Source organism: Anomaloglossus baeobatrachus, chromosome 1 (genome assembly GCF_048569485.1).
Source record: "Anomaloglossus baeobatrachus isolate aAnoBae1 chromosome 1, aAnoBae1.hap1, whole genome shotgun sequence".
NCBI classification, from domain to species: Eukaryota; Metazoa; Chordata; class Amphibia; order Anura; family Aromobatidae; genus Anomaloglossus; species Anomaloglossus baeobatrachus.
This window is the reverse complement of record NC_134353.1, coordinates 643,258,734-643,276,765: the sequence shown is the minus strand read 5'-3', so window position 1 is coordinate 643,276,765 and position 18,032 is coordinate 643,258,734. Positions and strand designations below refer to the sequence as shown.

At 46.9% G+C, this 18,032-nt stretch overlaps 2 protein-coding genes across 3 annotated transcripts in view; one reads left to right on the top strand and one right to left on the bottom strand.

Annotated features, from left to right (window-relative positions):
- The window catches only part of RAB2B (RAB2B, member RAS oncogene family), a 29,723-nt gene extending 17,993 nt beyond the window's left edge, over positions 1–11,730 (bottom strand). The window contains 3 exon segments of the mRNA XM_075319577.1: positions 11,556–11,628; positions 11,631–11,684; positions 11,686–11,730. Coding sequence (XP_075175692.1) covers positions 11,556–11,628; positions 11,631–11,684; positions 11,686–11,730 — 172 coding nt within the window.
- A 108-nt stretch (positions 11,731–11,838) lies between these two features.
- TOX4 (TOX high mobility group box family member 4) overlaps positions 11,839–18,032 on the top strand; it is a 29,747-nt gene continuing 23,553 nt past the window's right edge. Inside the window, exons 1-2 of one of the 2 annotated variants that reach the window (XM_075319561.1) lie at positions 11,839–11,933; positions 15,577–15,767. In XM_075319561.1, coding sequence (XP_075175676.1) covers positions 15,600–15,767 — 168 coding nt within the window. In that variant the 5' untranslated portion in view covers positions 11,839–11,933; positions 15,577–15,599. The remainder of the gene's footprint in view (positions 11,934–15,576; positions 15,768–18,032) is intronic. The other variant, XM_075319567.1, reaches the window with a different exon arrangement.

Below are 18,032 nucleotides of genomic sequence, written 5' to 3'. Positions count from 1 at the left end.
CCCCTCCTAGAGGAATGTAGAGGAGGACGAGGATGGCGCTGTGGAATGTGAGGCATCAGTGGGGCTGGATGTTGGTATCACGTGGCAGGCGTCCAGGAAGATAAGGAAGCAGCAATGTTTATGCCAGATATATCATCCGGCCAGGGCAATGCCATCGAGAAGCTGGGACACACAGGCCCCTCCGCCTGAGCTGGCACAGAATCTGCCCACAATCCGGGGAGAATTTCATTTCTAACAATACTCAAAGTGCAAAAAGAAAATCTAGAACAAGCTGCCAGCCTCGGATTCTCTGCGGTTCAGGTGTTCTTGTACCAGAACAGGGAGTCCTTCGGGGGAAGGTAAGATGAAAGACTACGCCAGCCCCATATTAGAATAGTGATGCCCACAGACATCAATACAAAGGTGGCGCATGGCTACCAAGCTTCTGGTGGCTCTAGCCCACGGCTAATGTCCCCTATACAATAACCAATATTAGGGACTAAAATAGCCCACTCTTAAGGGGTTAAACCAGAATATACAGATATCTCTGCTTTAGTGGCACGATTCCTAAAGGGTTAACGCCACATTGACTGTCTAATCATATACGGAAGTGTGCACGTGGCCTTGTCAATCACGTAGTTCCTCTTTTAGTGCATTTTAACGGTTTTCTCTCCTTTTGCATTTTGAAGTTCATACCTCACAGCTTCTTGAGAGTAGTTACAGGGGTTAAAAGAATCAGATGTTGCTATTAAGGAATTCCTACACACCACTTATTAGTAAGTTATATTCCAATTGTCTAGGAAGGTATCACTACAATAAAACGTAACAAAGCGCTCCTAGAAAGCTAGAGCCGGACAGATGCCTGTGAGCATGTGCAGTAGGATGCCAGTGCGTGGTATACTGCACATGCTCAGAGCCACCTGTCCGGACGTAGCTCTCTAGACAGATGGTGGTCATTTCAGAGTACTACAGCAATCACTGTGCTAGAGAGATTAAGGCCATGTGCCCACGGGACGCTCGTACCTGCGGATGTATCCGCAGGTACGGCCGCATGTTTCCCGCAGCTGCCCGCCGGCATCCGCAGCTATTTTTAGCTGCGAGTTTCCAGCGGAATAGCTGCGGGAAACATGCGGAGTTTCACGCGATTTACCAGCGGACGTCCCGGCCTCTATCTCCATAGCGGAGGGCCGGGATCTCCGCAAGTAAATCCGCATGAATAATTGACATGCAGTTAGGTGCGGCTGAGGGATCTCCGCAGGAGATTCCGTAGCGTGGACACAGACACTCCCCATGTACCATAGGGTAACATGGGGAGTGCCTGTACATGCTAGAACCTGCGGATTTATCTGGAAAATCCAGAAAAATCCGCAGGTTTTCCGCGGAAAACTCCACAGCAAAAAGCTCCCGCTGCACATGGCCTAAGGCTCTGTGCACACATCACTTTTATTAATGAGTCTTTCCTTGCAGATTTTAATCAATACTGTAAGGAAAACTGCATCCCAGCACAGTCTATGAGAATATGGACTTGCTCTGCACAGGTTTTCATTTTTTCCTTGCAGATTTGCTGCAGAAAAGAAGAAGCAGCATGTTAATTATTAGGCCATGTGCACACATTGATTTTATGTGCAGATTCTCTGCACATACAAAAGCATGTTTTGGCAGGAAAACAAAAAAAAAAAAAACCGCACATTTTTCATTGCATTAGCATATTTTTTCACTTTTTTTTGGTTCATGGCGATCTTGGGGATTCAGGCGCTGTACCCCCACAATCACCGTCAGGTCTCCAGCTGATGTTACAGCCGAAACCCAGCTCTCACTGCCCGAAGTAGTTCCTGCACCGCTCCCGCCAGTTTAACTCTCTGAATGCTGCGATCAATGCGATTGCAGCTTTCAGGAGGCAAGGAGAGGGATCGCTTACCTCTGCCTGGCTATTGGGTCCTTGTAATGCAATCATAGGGACCCAATCACTGCCATGGCAACCCTGGGTCATCACCATGACGACCCCGGGTTACGGAGCCACAGAGCTGTATGCATAGCGTGTGAGGCGAACTGTACAGATATAATCACCTGTAGTGATAAAGCATGGCAGTGGATTATAAATAAGAATTTTAAAAAAAAAAAAAATTGACATGCAGCTTCTTTTTTCAGCAGCAAAATCTGCAAGGAAAAAAAAAAAAAGCAAGTCAGGATTCTCAGATTTTGCTGGGATGCTTTTTTTCTAGCAGTGCTGATTCAAATCTGCAAGGGTAAACGCATAAAATAAAACATGTGCACATTGCCTTTCTGCATTTTTTTTCTGTGTTTCTATAATTCACTACAATGCTTTATCACTGCAGGGGATTATATGTGTACAGGTCGCCTCACACACCATGTATATTGCCCACTATATTGCTTGTAGCCTCACTATCTGACATGAAATCAGAATACATTTTCCTGTTTTAGGTCAATTAGGAACCAAAATTATTTATATTTTCCAAATGCCAGAATAATGAGAGAGAGAGAATGTTAAGGCATTTTTATTACTTTCTGCAATGTCAAAAGTTTACATACATATTTAGTACCATTGCCCTTAAACTGTATGACTTTGATCATGTTTTGGATCTCCTTCCACAAGCTTCTCACAATAGTTGGTAGTAATTTGGGCCCATTTCTCCTGACAGAACTGGTGTAACTGAGCCATGTTTGTAGGTCGCTTTTCTCGCATTTGACTTTTCAGCTTTGCCCATAAATTTTCAATAGGATTGAGATCAGGGCATTATGATGGCCACTCAAAAACATTGACTTTGTTATCCTTAAGCCACTTTTGTAACCAGTTTAGCAGTATGCTTCAGGTCATTGTCCATTTGGAAGACCCATTTCCACCAAGTGTTACTTTCCTGGCTGATGTCTTGAGATGTTGCAACATAATCTTTCTTCATGACATCTATTGTGTGAAGTGCACCAGTCCCTCCTAAAGCAAAACAACCCCACAACATGCTTCAAAGCTTCTCCCCTTTTTCCTCCAAACATATTATTACGGTGGTACCTCGCTTAACGAGTAACCCACTTAACGAGAATTTCGCTTAACAAGCAAAGCTTTCTGTAAATTTGTAACCCGGTTTACAAGAAAGCTTTGCTGGACAAGCGAAATCCTCACCGCACACACTTCTGATTCCGTACATCCACTGCGCTCTAACCCGCACTTGCAGTCCACACAAACACACACATGTACACACAAACACATACAGTATTATGGTCACCTTACCTTCCGTACATTGCGACGTCCTTGTGGCGAACTATAAGTACCATCAGGCCGGCGGCGGAACGGAAAGTAAGGTGAGCATAATGTGTACCTTCCATTTCATCGCCGGCCTCCTGGGTCCTGTAGTTCGCCGCTCCGCTCCACTCCACTCCAGGCTGTGCATCGGCATCCATAGCGACGAAGCAGGAACTTCCTGTCAACGCTACTCACAGGCAGCGCGCTGGCCAATCAGAGGCAAGCGGCTCTGCCTTTGACGCCAGCGCTCTGGCCGCAGAAGTTCCTCCCTCGTCGTTATGGTAACCAGATACACAGCTCGGCCCCGTACCAGAGAACAGCAAGTCCCAGGAGACTGGCGATGGAACGGAAGGTAAGGTGAGCATATAATATGTGCGTGTTTGTGTGAGTTTGTGCATGTGTGAAATGATAGAATAGGGGACCAGGATGAAGCATTTAACAAGTTGTGGAACAAATTGTCTGCATTTCAATGATTTCCTATGGGAAATCTTGCTTTGCTGAACGAGTTAACTTGGTTAACAAGCACATTCCCAGAACGGATTGTTCTCGTTAAGCAAGATTCCACTGTATTATCATTATTATTATAGCGCCATTTATTCCATGGCGCTTTACAAGTGAAAGAGGGTATACGTACAACAATCATTAACAGTACATAACAGACTGGTATAGGAGGAGAGAGGACCCTGCCCGCGAGGGCTCACAGTCTACAGGGAATGGGTGATGGTACAATAGGTGAGGACAGAGCTGGTTGCGCAGTGGTGTACTGGACTGAGGGCTATTGTAGGCTATAGTGTTATTATGACCAAAAAGTTACATTTTAATTTTTACAGACTACAGGACATGTCTCCAAATATGAAGGTCTTTGTTCCTGTATGCATTTGCAAACAATCAGTTTTTTTTTGTGTTTCTTTGGAGTAATGTCTTCATCCAGGCAGAGTGACCTTTCAGCCCATGTTGATACAGTACTCTTTTCACTCTGGAAAATGACACAATCTTACCAGCTTCTGCCAGCATCTTCACAAGGTCTATTGCTTTTGTTCTTGGGTTGATATGCACGTTTGACCAAAGCACGTTCATCTCTGGTACACAGAACATGGCTTCTTCCTGAGTGGTATGATGGCTGGACATTACCATCTTGTTTGTACTTGCGTATAATTGTTTGTACAGATGAACAAGGGACCTTCCAGGTATCTGGAAATTGCACCCAAGGATGAACCAGACTTGTGCAAGTCCACAATTCTGATGCTAAGCAAAAAAGAAGTGTGTTTCAGGTGTGCATTAAAATATATCCACAGTTGTGTCTCTAACTCAAATGTTGCCAAGAAACCTATCAGAAGCTTCCAAAAGATAAGACATCATATGGGCTGTCCCATATTGTTTAAAGGCATAGTACTCAATGTAAACTTTTGACTTTGCAGAAAATAATAAAAATGCCTTAAAACATTCTCTCTCATTATTCTGGCATTTGGCAAATATAAATAATTTTGGTTCCTAATTGACCTAAAACAGGAAAGGTTTATTCTGATTTCATGTCAGATAGTGAGAAAAACATGCAGATGTGTCTTTTTAGACAGTGTATGTAAAAAGGTTACGTGTAGGCTTGTGAGCGTGGGGCACACAGCATGGAGAAGACGGCCGTTTTGCGCATGCGCTTGGCGCTTCTACAAGTCCACTCATAGAACCGCCAAGCGTAGGAGCGAAACGGCCGTCTTCACCATGCTGTGTGCCTCCCCCCCAAGCCTACACGTGTAACCTTTTTGCTGGACTTAACAGCCGTCCTGTTGCATCACCGGTGAGTGCCTTGTCTTTTCTTTTTCGGATTGAATTTGACTACACGCATGCTGCATGGCATAATACATTTGCATGGATTTAGACCGGACAACCCCTTTCTCATACACAGATGACACTGATGTACTTACTGTGAATAGCCGTGTCAGAGTGGCTGTAGAATCACAATCTTAAAATGAGCATTTTACAAGTTCAGCCATAGAGAACGATATGGGGAGTCCAAGTGTACTCAGTCTCCCTCCCAACTTGACTGACAGCTGCAGCTTGTCCTGTGTAGTGTGAGATCTGAGCAGCAGCAGGGAGGAGGGACACAGAGGAGCTGTCAATCAGGCTATAAGGTAAGTGGTCATAAAGGATTATACAACCATTCTAAAATGGATCTTCAAAGTAAATACATCACCTCTAAGAGCTATGTAATGATATGTGCAGTTTGCACTGTGATGGCTGGTGATTTGCTTTAATGATGAGGGGGGAAAATCTGGGTATCAATAAGGAAAATATATTATGGTAATCTTAGTGACTAAAGGTATCGTCACACTAAGCAACATCACTAGCAACATCGCTGCTGAGGCACAAGTTGCTAGCGATGTTGTTGTGTGTGACATCCAGCAACAACCTGGCCCCTGCTGTGAGGTCGTTGGTTGTTGCTGAATGTCCTGGGCCATTTTTTAGTTGTTGCTGTCCCGCTGTGAAGCACACATCGCTGTGTGTGACAGCGAGACAGCAACAACTAAATGTGCAGGCAGCAGGAGCCGGCTTCTGCGGACGCTGGTAACCACGGTAAACAGCGGGTAACCAAGAAGCCCTTTCCTTGGTTACCCGATATTTACCTTCGTTACCAGCGTCCGCCGCTCTCAGCTGTCAGTGCCGGCTCCCTGCTCACGTAGCAGAGTACACATCGGGTAATTAACCCGATGTGTACTGTGGCTAGGTGTGCAGGGAGCTAGCGCTAAGCGGTGTGCGCTGGTAACTAAGGTAAATATCGGTTTGGGTACCCGATATTTACCTTAGTTACCAAGCGCAGCATCTTCCACGTGTAGCGACGCTCCAGCGATCCCTGCCAGGTCAGGTTGCTGGTGGGATCGCTGGAGCGTCGTTTAGTGGACATCTCACCAGCGACCTCCTAGCAACTTACCAGCGATCCCTATCAGGTTGTATCGTTGTTGGGATCGATGGTAAGTTGTTTAGTGTGACTGGGCCCTTACTGGTAAATTGGGGAAAACAAGCTAATTTAAATATGCTTACGCAGCTACATCCAGTATTTCCTACAGGTAAATACTTAGGTGTTGGCCACTACAGCACAACCCTAGATCAAGTCAGAATGACAACTGTGTATAGCAGTCTCCTGCAGTGGTGTCGGTCCAGTGATGGGGCGCTGCTGGTCCTACATCGTTGTGTTACAAGACACCTGCAGACAGAGGGGCCATGTTTTGGCTGTGGCTCATTAAAGGTACATTCCAACGATCAGTGTTTGTTCAGGTTTTCACGAAGCTGAATTTCCGCAAGAATGCCACACTTCAGCTCACTTTTTTTTTTCTTGCGTTCTTGTCTCAATAAAGTTGGTTGAATAAAACAAATAGGAAGTTGACCAAAGCAAAATAACATCCCACTCTCTACATATTGTACAGTCCCACCCTTTAGAGCCTTTCATGTGGCACTAAAGATTGTTTAGCTTAGTTTAACCAAATGAATATAATAAAACACATATGCATACATATATATATATATATATATATATATATATATATATATATATATATATATATATATATATATATATATATATATATATATATATATATATATATATATATATATATATATATATATATATATATATAGTCCCCCAATTTTTGATACTTAGCCACGGTAAAGCAGACAGCTGTGGGCCATTATCAGACTGGGAAGGCCCATGGATATTAGCCCCTTCCCAGCCTAAAAATAGCAGACCGCAGCCGCCCCAGATTTGGCGCATCACATTAGATGCACCAATTCTGGCATTTAGCCTAGCTCTTTCTAATTGCCCTGATACAGTGGAAATTGGGGTAATGGTAGTTGGGGGTTAAGGTCAGCTGTGTTGTGTCAGCTGGCATCAAGCCCTGGTCTTCGTAATGGAGAGGAGTCTGTCAAACAACCCCATTACTAACCCAGTAACTGTAAAGCAAAAAAATAAATAAATAAATAAAAAAAAAAAAACAAACAGCACAATTTTTGATTTTAAAAACCATTGTCTTTTGTCCCGGTTCACCAATTTATTAAAGAAAAAAAAAAGCCATGCAGCTCCGAAGTAGCCCACCGAAATGGACGTGTCCACAAATGGGAACCTGAAATACATAAAAAGAAATAAAACCAAGATGCAGTCCCTCGTTTACCAATTTAGTATGGAGAAAAAAAAAAAATACAATCCCCACAGCTCTGACATAGTCCATGGCGTTAACACAAGGTCCACAGATTCTGTGAGGAGTCAGTGGGGTCACCGCTCATCTGACCTTCCAGCTCTCGCGCTGCCCTCTGTGTGACCCAGCGAGGGTGGTGATGAGCAGTACCGTTACTGATACAATCTGTGGATGCCATGGGAGCACCATGGACTATAGCAGAGATGCGGGGATTCTTTATTACATAATAGATTGGTGACTGAGGGACAGTCTCGTTTATATTTCTTTACCTCGCTCTTTTTATGTCTTTCAGGATCCTATATGTGGACTACGTCAGATTCCCTGGACTACTTCAGAGCTGTATGGTTTCTTTTTTTTTATAAATTGGTAAACCAGGGGAAGAATGTTTTACCTAAAATAAAATATTTGTGTGTGCGCTTTTTCTTTTCCCTTACTAGGTTAGTAATGGGGGTGTCTGATAGACGCTTCTCCTTTACTAATATCTGGGCTTCATGCCAAGTGACATTAACCCCCAAAAATATTACCCCGATTGCCACTGCACCAGGGCAACTGGGAAGAGCCAATGCATAGCACCACAATTGGAGCCTCTAATGTGATGCGTCACTTCTGGGGCTGCGGGCTGCTATTTTTAGCCTGGGAAGGGCCAAATAACTAAGCCTGATAATACTAGCCCTCAGCTGTCTGCTTTACCTTGGCTGGTTATCAAAACTGGGGGGACCCTATGACATTTTTTAATTATTAGGTTAAACTAGGCCAAACACACTTTAGTGCCACATAAAAGGCACTAGAGGGTGGAAGTGTGCAATATGTAGGGGGTGGGACATTACTTTGGTTAGCTTTCTGTCTTTCAACCAACTTTACTGATAGCTGAAAATGTTTGCATAGTATACGCACTTACAACGCATGCTGTTTTTAAACTGCATCTAAAAGAAGTCTATCTCCGCAAGAGAAGTTGGCATGCTGTGGATTTCTAAGCTGCATCACAGGTCAATTTACAGTGTAAAAAAACAAAAAGAAGAAGCACAGTGGACATGATTTTCTATAAATCCCATCCACTATCTTTATACTGTACAACACCTCGTTCAGAACGCTGCTATCCTGAATATGGGCAATGACACAAGTGCTCTGCCAGGGTGGTCGGATGCTCTGATAAAATGCAGTCAACACAAAACAATATACAGTAATGACACCACGAGGAACACCGCTTCTACAGCAGGGGATAATTTTATATTAATATGGGTCCTGAATTGATTAAGGTTGAGTGGTCCAGCGGCGGCCAAACCCCTACCCTGACCGACCGGCGGCACGCAAACCCCTACCCTGACCGACCGGCGGCGAGCAAACCCCTGCCCTGACCGACCGGCGGCGAGCAAACCCCTGCCCTGACCGACCGGCGGCGAGCAAACCCCTGCCCTGACCGACCGGCGGCGAGCAAACCCCTGCCCTGACCGACCGGCGGCGAGCAAACCCCTGCCCTGACCGACCGGCGGCGAGCAAACCCCTGCCCTGACCGACCGGCGGCGAGCAAACCCCTGCCCTGACCGACCGGCGGCGAGCAAACCCCTGCCCTGACCGACCGGCGGCGAGCAAACCCCTGCCCTGACCGACCGGCGGCGAGCAAACCCCTGCCCTGACCGACCGGCGGCGAGCAAACCCCTGCCCTGACCGACCGGCGGCGAGCAAACCCCTACCCTGACCGACCGGCGGCGAGCAAACCCCTACCCTGACCGACCGGCGGCGAGCAAACCCCTGCCCTGACCGACCGGCGGCGAGCAAACCCCTACCCTGACCGACCGGCGGCGAGCAAACCCCTACCCTGACCGACCGGCGGCGGGCAAACCCCTACCCTGACCGACCGGCGGCGGGCAAACCCCTACCCTGACCGACCGGCGGCGAGCAAACCCCTACACTGAATACTAACAATTTGTCTCAATAAAAGGAAACACGTGACACAATAATGATTAACAAGTCTGTTGAACTCTGCCCCACTTCTGTGAGACAGCACTGGCCATACAGATCACAGCTCAGCAGGCTCCTGATAAGGAGTCCCCAAGGCTCAGGGCACAGGTAAGGAGCTGTTGGCTGCCTCTTGTTTCTCCAACAGTAGATTATTACATTCTAGTACAATGAATATTGGGGGACATAAAGATAGCGGGCCAATGAGACCGCAGATAAGGCAGGATGCAGACATGATGTAGGACATGAAAAGAAGCGGGTGCAGAAACACACCACAGCCAGTCATTGGCTTTGCACCCAGTTTGGTCCAGTTTTGGGCTTTTATTTTCTGCACCCCATTATTAGGATACTGGAAGCAGATGAGCAGCTAAGGACCTGTTCACACCAGGACTTCAGCTCCAGGGGAGACGCTCAGTGGGGGGTACAGCGGCTGGAGGCCAAGACTGTGCTATACTAAGGGGGAAAATGACGCTGCAATAGTAGGGTCTGCTGGCTCACCTCCTCCAGTGTGTGTGTGTGTGTGTGATATATATATATATATATACACACACACACACACTAGCTGTAGTACCCGGCGTTGCCCGGGATAGTAACTGTCTCTCTCCCAGTCTCTGTCTGTGTGTCACTGTCTCTTTCCTTGTTTGTCTGTGTCTATGTCTCTGTCTATTTCTCTCTCTATGTCTGTCTATGTGTGTGTGTGTCTCTTTCCAGGTCTCCTTCCCCAGGCTGTCTGTGCCTCTCTCTCTGTCTCTCCACCGACATCATATAACCTCAGACATAAGCTTCAACTAACAGTTTATTTTATTCCTATAGCAACCACTGACAGTTGATAACCAGTTTAATGGCGGCAGGATTTTAGAGAGTAACTGTAAAGCGCTGGGTTCAATTTTTCTGTCAAAACATAGTCTACGACGCTCCCTGGGTCACATGGGGCGTTTGTGCAAAATTTCGTGATTGTAAATGCGACGGTGCGGATTCCTTTAGCGGGACACACACAGAGCTATAGATATAGATATGTCACAAACCACCGGGGGGGTCACTCAGAAATCCCCCGCGCTGGCTACCAGTACGTCACAATCGGGGGGTAACAAGTGGGGGTCACCCCTCCTTTATACCTCCCGACCGACAGACAGAGCACGTGACGCGCTCTCTAGCGCCCCTCTTATAGTCAGGCCAATTATGGAATTGCCCGACAATAAGCAAGGAGGCCGCTATACTACTTATGCCGATTATTGAAGGGTCCCCGGTGAGAGTAAGGTATATATTCCCCCGACCTCCGCGGGCGGAATATATAAAATCTCCCCGAATCTCACTGGCCTCCCCACAATAATCCTTGGCACAAACTCGCTGCCACCAACCGCTTCACGGTAACTATTAGCCGAACACACAGACGTGGGATTCAAGATCGAGATAACAGAACAGCCCAAGATTAATTATATAATTTAATCAGCCTAAAGCACACTAGAACTACAATATATACAATAGGGACTCTACAGAATATACATATGTCAGAGTACAGTTACAATCAAAGCATGGGTTACAACAGGTATGCAATTCAATCAGTTACCTTGTGCGTCTGGCCACAGGGGGGGCGCTGTAGACCAGGTTTCTAGGAACTCCCGCAGATGTTTCCTGCACGTGACCCCCAGCGAAAGAACGGTACGGCACGGTGGCTTAGTGGTTAGCACTGCAGTCTTGCAGCGCTGGGGTCCTGGGTTCAAATCCCACCAAGGACACCATCTGCAAGGAGTTTGTATGTTCTCCCCGTGTTTGCGTGGGTTTCCTCCGGGTTCTCCGGTTTCCTCCCACACTCCAAAAGACATACAGATAGGGACTCTAGATTGTGAGCCCCAATGGGGACAGCGTTCCTGATGTATGTAAAGCGCTGCGGAATATGTTAGCGCTATATAAAAATAAAGATTTGATTTGATTTGATTTTTGATATACACATACATACATACTCACACTTTTAAAGGGGATGTCCACCAGGCACATCAAGGCTTAATCATCTCAACGGCCTATATAAACAATGCAAACCCTCAATCTGATGCTAGCCCCCCACCCCGCCAGAGGCTGCGCTCACCACTCCGGAGCCCGGGAAAGCTGGGTGCCTCCGGTACATGCCCCCTGCCCTGTACACACAGCACATGCGGTGCAGGAGGGCGCCCGCCATCACGTACCTGTGTCCCCGATGATTATGTATTTGAATAGATACGCGTATGACATGACTGCAGCCCGGATACACGGAGGATCACGGAGGGGACGAGACGCTCTACCCGCTGGATGTCTCCACTATGCTGCAGGTGGGGGGCGTTCTATCTGCTGTTCAGACTCTATCGTTCCCGGAAGTGTCATCCTATTGGTCAGTAGAGCAGGGGGGTGTCGCCAGCCACGCCCCTGTGTCTCCACTGCTATCATACTGTCATACAGGAGGTAAACCAGCCCCTCTGCAGGATGACGGGCCGTGCCTCCCCGGAAGCGGATGTGCCGCCATCTTGGTGCAGGCGGAGAAGTGTAGTTATAAAAAAGAAGGGGAGCCCACGGCCCTGAATATGGAGGTGAGGCACCTTGTTATCAAGCGAGATGGTGGTGGAGGCTGGCGTGAGGCTAATGGACGCCGGGACACGGCTCTGGCTTCCAGGGGGATTGTACATGTGTCTCTGGTGGTGAAGAGGCTTGTAGTCAGTGAGCGGGCGCCATGGAAACTGCACCAATATGGAGGCCTCTGGGCAGACTGTTCATGTGGTGGTGGCTGCTGTGGAGTCACTATGTATATGTATGGCGGCCATAGAGGAGGAGGCTTGTAGTCAGTAACTGCACCAATATGGAGGCCTCTGGGCTGAGGGTTCATGTGGTAATGACTGCTGTGCATTCACTATGTATATGTATGGTGGCCATAGAGGAGGAGGCTTGTAGTCAGTAACTGCACCAATATGGAGGCCTCTGGGCTGAGGGTTCATGTGGTAATGACTGCTGTGCATTCACTATGTATATGTATGGTGGCCATAGAGGAGGAGGCTTGTAGTCCAATGACTGGGCTCCATAGTAACTGCACCAATATGGAGGCGTCTGGTAGACTGTAGTGGCGGTGACTGCTGTGGATTCAGTATGTATTCGTTCAGAAGCCATAGAGGAGGAGAGGCGGCTTGTAGTCAGTGACCAGATCCCATGGTAACTGCACCAATATGTAGGCTTCTCCATCGCAGTGGCATACCACGTTTCCTCAGTGGTGACTGACGGTTTCCAGCTTTCCCAGTCATCAGTCTCAATCTTCTTAGGCCTTATTTTTGTTCCAATCCTCTTACTTGTGAAGAATAAGACCTCTCCATTGATTGTTTCCCTCAGGCATCGGTGCCCCAGTCTGGATTGTTCCGGGGGTCAGGCTGTGGGACATGTAAGTGGTGGTTCAGTCACTGGCACACAGAGGGCATTCTATAACTTACCATAATGCTGTGCCGTCTAATGATGGGCTTGCATCTGACGGAGGGGTCTCCTGTTCTCAGTGCAGCTTTGCCCCCGATTTATCTGCAGGCTTACAATCCATGTGGAAGGGTGTGGATTCCCAAAGCCTTATGTACCGGTGCTGGTTTCCTCGTGGCTTTATGAGGGAATATCGGCTGCCACTGCAGCGTAGTTGTACAAATGTTTGTGAGTGAGGCTGACAGAAACCCACGCACATGCTGCTGTGACATCTCTTTTTCCACTTGTGACACTGGTTTTCAGTCACAACATTTTCTTTAGGAATGACATACTCCTGGGCGCACCGCACATTGCTGGTGACCAAATGGTCATCATAACTCCCCCTAACACATGGACGCTCTTGTACAGGTAGTCTGCATACCGTCTGATATCGCCCCATGATCACAAGCATCAGGCAGCTGTAATGCATCCAGTCCGGTCCGATCTGTCCATGCCGTCTGGGAGAGTTCTCCATATCCAGCAGATGTCAGCCAATATAGATCAGTGTCTATTGTCTTCATGAATAAGAGGGATAAGAAACCCCCCAAACATCCTGGAATACCCCTTTTAGTAATGTACCATTAAGCTGTACATTCAGCTCAGTAGTATGATTAATGGATCACCTCGGTAGAGAGGACTCCATAATGAGGGATAGGAACAGCCACATCTTTAGGCCAGACGGGCATCTCAGCACATTTATGCGCCTGCCGTACAGATGTAAACCCCTGACTGTGGCTATAAGGCCACTTTGTGGATCTCTTCCTTGGTGTGAGCCATATCTAGGAGAATAGGTCATTGCACCATATCTTTTGCAGCTCTCTAAAATTATTCACGACAATTTCAGGAGATTGAGGTTTTGGGGTTTATATGGTGGTCCCCCCCCCCCCAAAAAAAAAATGGAAGAATTGCAATAATATTATCCCACATTGGGTATAATGGGGTTGCCTTTTGAGATCATGGGGATACTGGCCTTTTGTTGGTGTTTAATCAGTAGGATTGGCTCATCTGCTCTTATCATGCTTCTGAAGAAGCACAAGGTGTCTGTCAGAATCAGATCTGATCATTGTTATTGTATTTTCTTGTTATTTTTACCAGTAATCGATGTGAACTTGGCCAAAAAAATGTAATTTGGCATAACTGAGATATTGGCACATTGTAAAGGGGCACCAAATTGAGGACACGTTTGCGGTCCACCCCCAGTTCCATGCTGACACGTTCGCGGTCCACCCCCAGTTCCATGCTGACACGGTCCCCTCTCACTTCCATGCTATATAAATCTAATGAAGAAACCTGAGTATGAAGTAGGAGGCATACCAAGGAATAGGATGGCCACCTAGATTTGTAAGGATTTTATACTACAACCCTGTAGAACAAAAGCTGGCAATACAGTTTGCATATATTACATTTCCCTCTCTAAATTGGCACAGTGTAGTATTAAAGGGGTTTTCCACTACAATGATATTCATACCCTAGCCTTAGGAGTCGATCAATAGGGAATCTGAGGTCGTCTGATGCCCAACCCAACACCCCCTATAACCAGCGGTTATCACCTCCGCCGGCAGCTGGAAGAAGACACTGAGTAGAACTGCACACCAATGCTCTGTTTAGTAGTTACTGCTGATCAGCGCCTATTTATCCCATATTGACCTATTCCATCACTTTAAAAGTAGTTAGCAATTCCTTTAAAAACAGGCTGCCATGACACCAAGTTATAAGAGTGGTACTGCTTTTGAAATAAGGGCTATCCCAATTTTGGACAACCACTTTGTTTTAGTCGACCAGTCGAAATGGCTCGCTCTTTTTCGCTGGTAGACTTCATCAGCCATAAACTACTACAGATCGACTATAAAGAAGACAAGCAGTGGTTCTTTATTGGCCTGTTAAGGCTGACCAATCATCCAGCGCGCGCGGACTGATCGCTGACGGATCTCGTTCAGCGCGCGCGGACTGATCGCTGACGGATCTCGTTCAGCGCGCGCGGACTGCGCATGTCTTCGGCAGCACACGTATTGTCTTCACAGGATAATGTGCTGCCAAGAGCAATGACTTTTCTGACTGCTTTCATGTAATTTTGCTCGATAAACAAGTGATTGCTTGCTTTTGATGCCCAATTATCAGGAGATGATCATTCCTATGAACGTACAATCCTTGTAATGGTGCAGTGTAACTGGGGCACCCCCAGAAGAGTGGTCTATCATTGAGTAGGGGATGATTGTCGAGGTCTGCTGCTGGGGTCCCAACAGATTGGAGTCGTGAACACTGTCTACCTCTCCACCTTAGTCTGACACCAGAGATGGCTGAGAGCTGCCTATCTTCATCAGTGTGGGCGTTTAATGGAGTGATGTGGTGGCTGCGTTCAGCACCACTTGGTGGTGGTCTTGAGGCCTTGGAGAAGGGGTGGATTTTTACATGTCCCTCATTTTAAATGATGAAGTGTGCATAGTATAGGTGATACGTGGCTGACTGAAAGGTATGACATGCAGGAGAAATGTGTGCGGTTTCCTCTGTACCTGGGGGTAATGCTTGATTGGAGTGTCGGTGCCCAGACCACCATCATATTGTGTGGTGCCTAGAGAGCGGCAGTACCATTGACCTCTGTGCTGTGAGGCCTCGTGTAGAATAATGGGGCTTCATTGTTCTGCCATGTACCTTTTTAGCTGTGGGAGTTATATGTGATGTAGGTCCTATGTGTTAGAATCGTGCACTATTAGTACCTGGACTTAACCCCATATGTTTCTACAGACTGTGAGATTACTAGTCAATTAATGGAGCCTCATTTCTTTACGAGTTTGGATGGTGATAATGCTGATGGCAGTGCTGCGTTTCCTGGCCAGCATTTATTGTTATCAGGGGAGGACGATCCATCCTCTCTGCTGGACTCCTCAGCTCTGGTGCCCACCCAGCATATGTTTGGCATGTATGGGCAAAGCAAGGTGAGAACTAGGGTGGAATAATTGCTCTAATAAAAGGTAATCTATGTAATAAGTCAATAGGTGCTTGTTTGAAGGCCCCTTTACATGGGATGAGGTGCACGCTATGTATTCTTAGGCCCATATAAATGGCCAATGAACAAGCTCCTGATGGCACTCGCTGCCTTGTTTGTACAGGCCAGTGACTGGGAACCAGTGTTTACACTTGATTGTTCCACCAGTTATCAGCGGGTGGCAGGGAAGGTTCACAGACTGCATATTTAGCACTGAATTCTGACCTGATATCGTCAGCATTTCTTCATCTGACACCATGTATATATTCTGCACTAATGCCTGCGTTTTACACAGCTTTTGTAATTGTGGAAACGTCCCAAAGTATGCCAAGAAACCACTCAGACTGGCAGTTTATCCGCGGAGTGAGGGTCCCCATTGAAACTCTGCGCCAAAACTGAAATTGTCACGCTGAAGACTTAGAAAGAAAGGAAACAAATTTGAGCTTGGATTTCACATCAAAAGAATCTGCACCAAATACAGTCTGTGGATCTACCCTAAAGGCCTTATAGAGCATGTCTTAAGAGGTTTATTAGCTGCTGAAGTTAAAAGGAAGTTTCCATTTTATAGAGTTCTGGAATGTGATTAAAGAGGTAGTTCACTACTTCGTTTTCATAGGCACATCGATATTATGTTGAGAAACAAGGTTTCTCTCAAATACCTTGTGTTGGCAATAGTGCCTGTGAGCGGTGCTATTACAGTCCACTCATCCTCTTCGCGTAACCCCCCCGGGCTCAATGACCTCTGATGACCGGTGAGGTCACGTCAACTTCAAGTTGACCTGACATCACCACGGTCTGCCCATGTGAGTCACTGGGTGGAGTTTCACCGCTCAGCACAGCCCAGTGTCACTCCTACTTGTGGCGCTCTGCAGCGTAGGAGGAGGGAGCAGGGAGCTGCTGGGCTGTGACGAGTGGTGAAACACCACCCACAGCCCAGTCACTCAGGAAGACTGAGGCCAGCCGCAGGGATATCAGGTCAACTGGAAGTTGACGTGACATCACCGGACATCAGAGGTGACGTGAAGGCGGTGAGCAGACCGCAATAGCACCGCTCACAGGCACTATTGGCAACACAAGTTATTTGAGAGAAACCTTGTTTCTCAACATAATATCGATGTACCTATGATAACTATGTTGAGAAACAAGGTTTCTCTCAAATACCTTGTGTTGCCAATAGTGCCTGTGAGCGGTGCTATTGCGGTCTGCTCACCGCCTTCACGTCACCTCTGATGTCCGGTGATGTCACGTCAACTTCCAGTTGACCTGATATCCCTGCGGCTGGCCTCAGTCTTCCTGAGTGACTGGGCTGTGGGTGGTGTTTCACCACTCGTCACAGCCCAGCAGCTCCCTGCTCCCTCCTCCTACGCTGCAGAGCGCCACAAGTAGGAGTGACACTGGGCTGTGCTGAGCGGTGAAACTCCACCCAGTGACTCACATGGGCAGGCCGTGGTGATGACAGGTCAACTTGAAGTTGACGTGACCTCACCGGTCATCAGAGGTCATTGAGCTCGGGGGGGTTACGCGAAGATGAGTGGACTGTAATAGCACCGCTCACAGGCACTTTGCCAACACAAGGTATTTGAGAGAAACCTTGTTTCTTAGTGTAATATCGATGTGCCTATGAAAACTAAGTAGTGAACCACCTCTTTAAGATTTGACCTCTGGGAGTCCTGGTGGCACTAAGATTGAAGGGCAAAGGCACCCTATTTTATAGGTTTCCCTGCAGGGTGGCTCATGGGAATACCCTTTTAAAAGGCAAATCATTTTAGGCTGAATAAAGAAACCATGATACACTTCATGTAACAGAAGGAACATAGAAAAACTGACCTTCAGCTATGAGCATTACTGCAGTCAGAAACGGCATTTTGTGAGTAAAACATGGCTGGCCTATATCAGTGTAGATCCGCGCCCCGTGATCTTCGCCAGTCTGCAAATGAAGAGGATTCATCACTCTGAAGTAGTCTTCATTGTTTGCACAGAGGCTCGTATGAACAAAACAATAAAGGCCCCCCTAATTTTTGCTGGTTGCCTGGTTTAGGACCCCAGTGATCAAATCTTAATAGCCTTTTTCAAGGGTAGACAATCAGTGTTCTCCTGGATCTTTGGGTTCATATTTGGTGAACAGTTGTAAACTATGTGTGATGTTTATACACTTCTTAATAATGAAACTGTAATGCCAAGACTGAGAAGTGTAGATATGGAAATCAACAGACCT